This window comes from Morone saxatilis, unplaced genomic scaffold (genome assembly GCF_004916995.1).
Source record: "Morone saxatilis isolate NCDOM2014 unplaced genomic scaffold, NCSU_SB_2.0 Contig17, whole genome shotgun sequence".
Lineage (NCBI taxonomy): Eukaryota > Metazoa > Chordata > Actinopteri > Moronidae > Morone > Morone saxatilis.
Genome location: NW_023339729.1, coordinates 11,301,424 through 11,310,320, shown reverse-complemented (window position 1 = coordinate 11,310,320; position 8,897 = coordinate 11,301,424). Strand labels below are relative to the sequence as shown.

At 41.6% G+C, this 8,897-nt stretch overlaps 1 protein-coding gene across 1 annotated transcript; it reads right to left on the bottom strand.

Moving 5' to 3' along the window:
- Positions 1-524: 524 nt before the first annotated feature.
- Positions 525-8,592, bottom strand: nol11 (nucleolar protein 11). The gene is made up of 18 exons (XM_035660727.1): positions 8,416-8,592; positions 7,713-7,826; positions 7,311-7,367; positions 6,643-6,791; positions 6,324-6,381; positions 5,935-6,076; positions 5,351-5,557; positions 4,643-4,719; positions 4,151-4,274; positions 3,807-3,898; positions 3,211-3,276; positions 2,939-3,123; positions 2,686-2,811; positions 2,224-2,475; positions 2,035-2,113; positions 1,810-1,902; positions 1,339-1,446; positions 525-1,192 (listed from the first exon to the last, which is right to left on the bottom strand). The coding sequence occupies exons 1-18, from the start codon at positions 8,560-8,562 to the stop codon at positions 1,079-1,081; spliced, it is 2,190 nt and encodes a 729-aa protein (XP_035516620.1). The 5' UTR covers positions 8,563-8,592; the 3' UTR covers positions 525-1,078.
- Positions 8,593-8,897: the final 305 nt, after the last annotated feature.

Genomic DNA, 8,897 nt, shown 5'->3' with positions numbered 1-8,897 from the left:
CGCAGGTTCGAATCCTGCCGACAACGAGTTTTCGTTTTTTTTGTGTCGGTACCTCGAAGATGCCATTGAATTATGGAGGGAAACGTCTGTAATCAAAACACCCGCTAACTAGCTGCTTCTGTAATACCACAGATGTATGCAACAGCCATACGCCACCACATCGTATGGCTCAATGCTGTTTAAAAGCAGTTAGTGTTTCGTTTTCAATGTAACTTACTAGATGTTCTTCTTACAACACAGTGGGCGGGAGCCTCTTATTGCTTTCATACTTTCAGATGTGAAGCTATTTCCCCACATAACCCCCCATTAAAGTCAAAATCTCCAATAGTAGGTCAACGGCATGGGTAATTATTTTCAGTTACTGAATCCGGCCACAGGTGAGGGGTGGAAGCACAGCTGCTGTTCTAAAAGGTGCTCTACATGCCTCAAACGTGTTTAGTACCATGACCTAATAACAATCAACTATTATTTTAATACAAAGCACTGTAAATTTAAGAGCGCAGAAATAATGACAAAAAACCCAGTATGGATTCAAAATGTTCTCATTGTTATATAATTGTATTCAAAATAAAAGGCTTTCCTGTAGAAAACCCAGTACAAAGTCACAGCTGACAGATTCACAAATACTCAGTTGTGTTAGGACACAGAAAAAAAAAAAAACAGCCAGTCACTATCACAAGTGTTCAAAGTCCCATTATAAATGTTACAAACCTTTGCCATACGGTGGTATCCGGCGTTTTTGCATGCAAACCAGTTATTAATCATCTTGCAATATGAACAGACTTCATTCATCATGCACACCATATTTTCTGGTCAACATTTCATCAGCTGTAACAAGTTTAAAACATTGACGTTCGAAGGCATCTCCAACTTATTCAATGCCTAAATTACAAGAATTATTTTCTTATACAGTAAAACTCCTGCATCTCGAGTTCAGATGGCTAGAATCTGTGCCTAAAAGCACTTAATAACATACCATTTGGAACAAGAATACAACCCTGGAAACTACTAAAGGTGAAACGTTGGAAGGAGACAATATGCTCAATGATTTATTAAAAGTATACAAATTGTACACGTTCTAAAACAACTCAATGACTTCAATGGAGTATTGTCCGACGTCTTTCTTCACCTTCATCTTATTGAGTTCTTGGAGGCTGCCCTCAATCTTCCCGAGCTCAGAAACAAGTCTCACCTGAGGACACAAGACGGCATGTTTCAGTTTTTTCCCAATTACTTTTCAGAGAACGGCAGTAAATTTGGAATGTTTTGTGTTATTTTCACAGAATATTTAACATTCAGCCAGTTAAAGAGCAACCAGAAGGTAAGACGGTTTGTTACCTGAGACTTAACAAAGCAGTGGAGGTTTAGCAGTAAGCCTTTGGCCTCTGGAGTCATCACTAGCACTGTGAAATGGGCATCCAGCAGCAAGCATACCCAATCCATGATCTACAATCAAAAAAAAGGAAAACAGAATTAGCAATAAAACTCTTATATAAAGTATATTATTATTTCAGGGAGTTTCTGGAGCATTCTGTATATCATAATGCCAGTGCTTTATACATGTTTGTTATTTATTAGAAGTTTAAAACAACACTGTCTCCATCTTTTTATGCCAACTATATGCACTGTGGTTACACTTAAATCAGACCGCAGACAGTTCAAGGCCCCCATATCTGTATTTGACATCCTGTCAGTGAAATACTCTTTCTTCCTCCAGACTTGTCACTTGATGTATTCTGGTGTGACAGACATTAACTGCACTCGTATGTCAAGTGTGGCCAACTGTCTAGTTAAGATAATGATACACACCTGAGTCAGACTTGGTGATCTCAACCCATGCATCGGTGTGGAAGCATCTTGGGAGTATTTTAGGTAAAGGAACTGCAGGTACTGGAGGAAAAGCTGATCGGATGAAAAAGAAAATGAACATTGTAAAAACAGATTTGTTCAATGGGTACAGTATCAACTGTTTAAAAACATGAATGAATGCTGACAGTTTTATTTTAGAGATGGGGAAAACTAGCCATTACTCACAACAACTTGTTGGGAGGACAAATCTTTTAGGTGTGGGAGGAGGAAAGTGTCGCTGTACGGCGTTCTCAGGACCTCATTTCTATGCACCTCGAGTCAAGGTCTCATATTTTGAAATTCAAATCATTACACAACAAACAGTTTGCGATAAATGTTAGCTCTGAGTGACTGCGCTGCGCAATGGGAGGATACAGTAAAACAGCCTTGTGTAGTCCCACTGGACAGATCTGTTCTGGTGGCGTCGAGGTCTTCTCCTTGTCTTCTTCTCTGGTCTTGAGGACGGCACCACCTCCACTGAGGGCATCTGACCGATCCCTGTCAAAGGAGGTGGGGCTGAAACCATTCTGCAAGCCAACTTGCCCATGCTCCCTCACAATTAGGGTCTCCATGAAGGAGACACTCTCAGGCTCCAGGCTCACTTTCTCTGCATCTGCGTCCGGCATACTGCAAGATGAAGGTTTATATTACACAAAGTCAGGCTGATAATCAGATAATTAAACCGCTAAATCACTTTGGTTAAAAGGTTTAAAGCCACTATAAGCAGAATTAGAAAAAAACAACAACATTACTTTGGTGCCACCCAGTGGTAGTATCAAATGTGGCATCTATTTATGCCTGTATTAGGGTTGTGCACATCAAAACCATCAGTTTTACCTGATGAAGGCCTTAAGGCAGGCACAGGTGACAGCTTCTGGGATGTCAGGGAAGAACTGCAAGCAGAGCTGACAGAGAAAATAATCCTTCTTCTCCAGGGCCAGGAGCACAAGGTCAGGACACACACTGTTGAGGATGAAATGGTTTATCGATCACGATGCAAACAAACTCACTAAAAATGTTGACTTTTAAAACTATCTTACTATTACTACTACCTATAACAGCATCCTGATTCCACTGTTGCCTTACTCACCTGTGGCAGAGGGACTGAGTGTGCACTAGCTGTGCCAGGGTGCTCGCGGTGTAGAATGCTGGATCGGCCAGGCTCCGGGACACAAGGGTCGACGCTAGCTGCCCCAATGAGGCCTGCAGTTCCTGGATGTCTGCCCTGGAGAGGAGTCCCTCCACCTCTTTCTGGACCTCTTCTACTGGGGCCATCTGTAGGAGGAAATGGAAATGTTTCATTATTATAGAATTACTGTTTTTGTCAACTCTGTTTCCGTATTTTTGCCAGAGAATTTTTACCTTAGTGATCTCCAGAACTTGGTCAATCGTTAAACTAGGTGCTGCTTGGGTCTTACGGTTTGTTCTCTGTATGGAAAAGAGAGAAGAATCAAATCATAAACGAAACTAATAACAGGAGTGTTACTGAACCATTACTCTGCAGGTGTTACTAACACACACACACAGACTTTTAAACACAGAAGCAGTGAATTGCTGTATCAAAAATTGTGTCACATTCAAACAGCAACTGGTGCAATTGTGGTTTTAGTATGGGTGCATGTTTATTCAGTAATCTAACCCTAACCCAATAAACCAAATTCTGGTTCTGATTCTGATAAGTTGATATGAACTGTTTGATGAGACAGAATTATGTACATACTAATTTAGGCTACCTTTATAGATAAATCAAAAAATAAAAATACTACAGCAGCCCTGTACCATTACAAATGTTCCCCTTGCTAAATCACAATTTGACATACTTATACACTGATGGTCTGGGAAACACTGAAAGACCGTTTTTAAAGGCGACAGTGTGGGATTGATGCACCACGTTTTCTTACAATCTATACAAGGTCCCTTATTTTGCCCTGAACACTCCACTCGGTTATCCAACATACCGTCTTCCGGGTTTCCACTGTCCTAGAGGGCTGAGCTTTCTCTCCATGCAGAATATTATTCCAAGATGGTACAGAAGCTGGAGCTTTGGACTCTGTAGCAGCAAGGAAAACACACAGCAGTGAGTGAACATGCAAATATTCAATGTAGAATATAGACTATCAGTGTTGTAGCATCATTAATACATGCTGAATATGCACTATTTAGTATGTTATTGCAGTATTATTTATTTATATAAAATTAGTGTACTCAGGTATTAAAATGTATTATGTATGCCATTTGCTTTACGCAGCTGCACAACATTAGATTACTACAGTAGCAGTACTCCAAATTTGTGTTAGCTCACCTTCAGTTTTGGCCTGCTTTAGTTTTCCCAGGGCAGCGGCCAGGGAAGATTTGGGGCACTCGTATGGAATAACAGAGAGGGTTTTCCCATGTGGAATGAATAACTTGTTGGAATAACCCCATAGCTAAATCAGAAAAAGACAATTAATATAGTTCGACAGTTATAACATCAACAACACAACCTGGCTATTTATGGCTCTGTTTTGAGATTGTAAACTGCCATAAAGTTGTGAGGAGGGACAATGAGCCCTGTCACAGTGGAGAGCAGACACAATGCTCTACCAAAGTCATACAGTCCTCCATCAGCACCCAGCAGCTGGAAGGACAGGGAACCTTGGCCTGAGTGGGTGGTTCATGCATACTTCTAACCTCAGCAGTACACACTGGGGATTGTTCTGTATGAGCTCTAGGGCCCTGCTGCTAGCATTACAAACATTAGAAAAACATTTAGCTTGACAGGTTATTTGCATTTAGTACACCAAAGCATTCCTACCTGTCCATAGATTTTACCCGCCATTTCTTTTCCTGCCTGAAGCGTCTGGAAATTGGTATTCCAGATGCAGAGGAAGTCTGCAAAGAGCCATTAAAGAAACACACGCTCACATCAGATACTGTAGTCACATAGCTGCAAGTCATCATTAAAATTCCTTTAGTCCAAAACAAGGCCCACATGTCATTAATTGTTATTTACATTTATTATTAATTATTTTTAGCATTCGATTATGCAAATGTATTCTGTAATCATCTAAGTCCTAATAATTTCAATAAATTATTTTTAGTTTCAAGATTAAAAACTGAATTCAGGTCAGTCAGTCATCAGACTCAAGAAATCGCAAAGCTCTATACTGTAACTAGTGTTCGCTGCAAAAACAATATTGTTGCCTGTTGTAACGTTACAGCAGTTGTTTCAGTTATGCACCAGTATGGCGGTTTATTAAAAATGCATATCATACAGGAAATTGAAGTCAGTATTCCAGTTCATCTGGTGTATTGGCCATCTTTTACTGTTACCTTGTATCAAGTGATGCCTGTCTGTCCCATTCTCACTGCTGCATGGCAATTTTACAAAAAACATTTTAGTAAAAGTCTGACCACTGACTTGGCATTTAATGCCCAATTATATATTTAAATCTCAAACAGAGTACTAGAGCACCTGTGTTCTTCATGTCAGTGTAGTTCAGTGTAGTTTAACTGCATTTACCTTTACCCGCTCCGGCAGAGGGGTGTGGAACCCCCACAACAGCTACATGGGCTTCATCCAGGACCAGGGCTGACGCTGCCTCCAGCAGGCCCTCACCGACTGGAAGACCCAGCAGCAGGTTACGAGGCAGCGAAAGAGCCTGGGCCCCTTCATCAGCCCCCAGGCCCCGCATAGAGACTACACTCTGGTACACATGACCGTTAGGGTCTGGATGGCCAGAAAAAGGTGAAGCACAAAAAGGTAAAAAAGATTAATGAGGGACGAACTGAGAGAGAATGACTGGTACCTATTTTACATATCTTGCATGTAACACCCTGTGTTTGTGCTGTGTTTTATAAGTACAATATAAAATTAATCTCAACCTGTTTATGAGTACATCATGCAATCAAGAGAGATTACACCCTCCGGAAATCACCTATGTGATCTATGGGACATTGAGTGACTGAGGGGCTCTTGTACCAGGCTTTTATTGTAGGGGACGTTCATCTTAAACATCTAACTCTCTAAAAACTACACAAAGCAAAACTAGCCTCTGCTGTCAAACAGTGATACTTAAAATATTTGCACAGGAAATTCCGGCTTACAGAGGTAAAGCAGGCGGATGTGGTTATCCCTGTAGGAGGCAGAGAAGCTGAGCGGGGAAAGACCAGGCTCCTCACTCTCCAGTCGGTACCTCTGTAGGGTGTTTGGATTCAGTCTCTGCAGGTAGAGGAAATGATCTCCTTTCTGTTGGAAGACATTGACAACTGTTCAAGGCAAACAGTCCTTTAGAAATACCAATAACACTTAATGCATGTGTCCATGAAGAAAATGAGGGCGGACAAAATGAGTTGTTAAATAGGTCATAAAATACACATTATTTATTATGCTGGTACATAAGCATGCCCTCAGATGAAGTGTAATTACAACTTAGTATTGTAATACACAGTAACTGCAATGAATACTTTAATTGTTAAAAGCCAAACAATGTTACCTGTTCAGTTGTGAAGATGACAAACTGCTTCGACTCTGCCAGTATGTTGGTGCTCCACCTAAACGACAAAAAGAAGAATCATCAACATACTACAAGAGACTACAGGTCAGACTAAAGCACAGCACTGGCAATCAGATCATTTAAATATTTTTACATTTCATTGCAAGTCTGTAGTTTTATTTGTTGCCTGAACAACAACGTTGGGAGATGTAGCCTTATGACAATATCAACTGTTAAAATGTAACATATCTTGCAGCAGATCTCACTGATATTATAACGCATAACATTTACTGAGGCTGTAAGACACAGTTATACTGACCTAATGGCCTCTTCTTGAGCCAGGACTTCCTCTATGGGCTGTTGGGGAGCAGAAAGTAGAGAGTCCAGGAGTCTCACAGCTCCTCTCTGGAATAAGACCACAGGCTCCCCTTCTGGTACACAGTGGACCCTCCAGACATCTGCTGACACCTGGAAAGAAGGCACGAATGAGAATATTTTTTTATGTCTCTTATAATGACATTTTAGGCTGTTTACTCTGTATGCTGGACAACTTAACTGGTAAAGGTGGGTGTACTGTAACTATAGAGATCATAGCAATGGAGACAAATTAGGAACCTGCTGTAAAATAAATTTGCTGCACAAAATGTGGTTTTCTCGAGGCTCCATGAATACCTTATTATAAAATGAAGAGTAAACTGAATTGAATGGAACAGAAGTAAAATGTCAAACCAACTTCCACACATGTTCAAATAGATTCGATACAGAGTGCTTCACAGTGTGAATAAACCACTTCCAGCATGCCTGGTAGAATCTACATGAATGTCTTTTGTGGGGAGATTGTCTCTACAACAACAGGGTTTTGCATCTTGCCTTCGAGTGTGGCCGATTGGAACAGGCTACACATCATACCAGCTAGTTCAAGCATATTCTGGCCTTAAAATGCGAGAGGGAGAGAGGAGAGAGCTGAAAAGCCATGTTCACACTTACAGTTGCTTTGAAGGCCTTATCTAAGAGTATGTCTTCTTCCTTCCAAATTCTGATCACCTTAAAAACAAAACACAAACAGACGTTATTTTGTGTCAGATATTTCTAAAAGGTCATCTAGAGGCTAAATTATACGCCAAGTAAATAATAGATGGGTTAAGCTTTCAAGTACTACATAAATGAGTGATGTCAAACCTTTAAATGAGGTAATTCTTTAACTGAATGGAAAAGAAAACATACATTTTGTATACTTTGGTTCCTTTTTGCCAAATTTCATTCAGACAGTGAGTCAGTGGGGCTCCATGCATACGGTGCTGCAACCAAAACAAGCACCAGAACCCTTCTCATAAAGACTTGTGTGGCTTTAATCCACCTGGCCAGGACAACAATGGCAGAAAAGCTTACCTTGCTGTCCGAGACTGCCACATATTCCTTGGTCTGTGAGTTGTAGACTGCTGAACAGGTCAGGGTCTGTCCCTGTTTCACCGTCCAGCTGCTCAGCGGCTTCTGGTCTGAAACCTGTCAGAACCATAACACAAAAGAGGACCAGTCAATAACACCAAGATGCTTCTACTAAGTTTGTCACAACTAAAAAAAAAAGTCCCCCTTTAACTTTTTCTACTGCGAGTGTAGTGTGTGTGTGTAATGTGTCGTGTAACTTCCATTATAGGAAGATAGATGTTCATGAAACAAGCAAGTGAGGCTAATTCTGAAAGTTGAAAAGGAGCTGATCAGTGAATTATTGATGTAGCATTGTAATCGATATAGCTCAATACACACGCTGAGTGCAGACACTGAGAGCCATCACCAGTGAGCAGGATGTCTGTGTCTGGTGGATGTAGCGACGGTGAGCTAACATTTGCCTGTTGTTGGAGATTGCCATGGTGTTCACTCAAACCTGTGCCACCCTTACTTACTTATTTTCTACTTAAAACGACTCAAAGGTCTATCACAGCTAGCTCAGGTGTTTATTCCCCCCCTGTGTCGTCTGGTGGTTTCTGTCTCTGTTGCTAAGAACAGCCGAGGATGCCAACACGAGTCGCACAGGTCGCACAGATCAGCTGGCCCCGGTTAGGAGAGCCTCCTCGAAACAAACGCTTAACGTTACCTTGTATAACGTAACACATCTCGTTGAGTCGGTGACGACGACATGGTCGCTGTCTCTCTCTGTTTCGACCCCCTGAATGCCTGAACTGGACAGAGTCTGAGCTGGAACGAGTCCGCACAACGTGTATCCCTCATACAGCGCGGCCATGCTGGACGAGAAGAAAGTGGAAACTCGTCGGGTCTCGCGAGAAAGGACGAGTGTTTGTCAGCGGCCCCCGGAACCACGAGACTTCGTGCTGCCTTCCACGCTGCTTTCTGCTGCGCCCGCCGAAAAGTGTTTTTCCTAGGATGGCGAAGTCAGGTCATGACTAGTTCATGAAAGTATATAGATTGTTTAACGTTATTATGTGCGACATGTGGGGCAGGACTTGTAGTAAAGCCACAGTCCAGTAGCAGTCGCTGATGGTTTTCGACGTCAAAATTGAGTGAGATTGTCTGTTCATGTCAATAAAAGCCATTGCGAGCGATATCAATCAATCAATC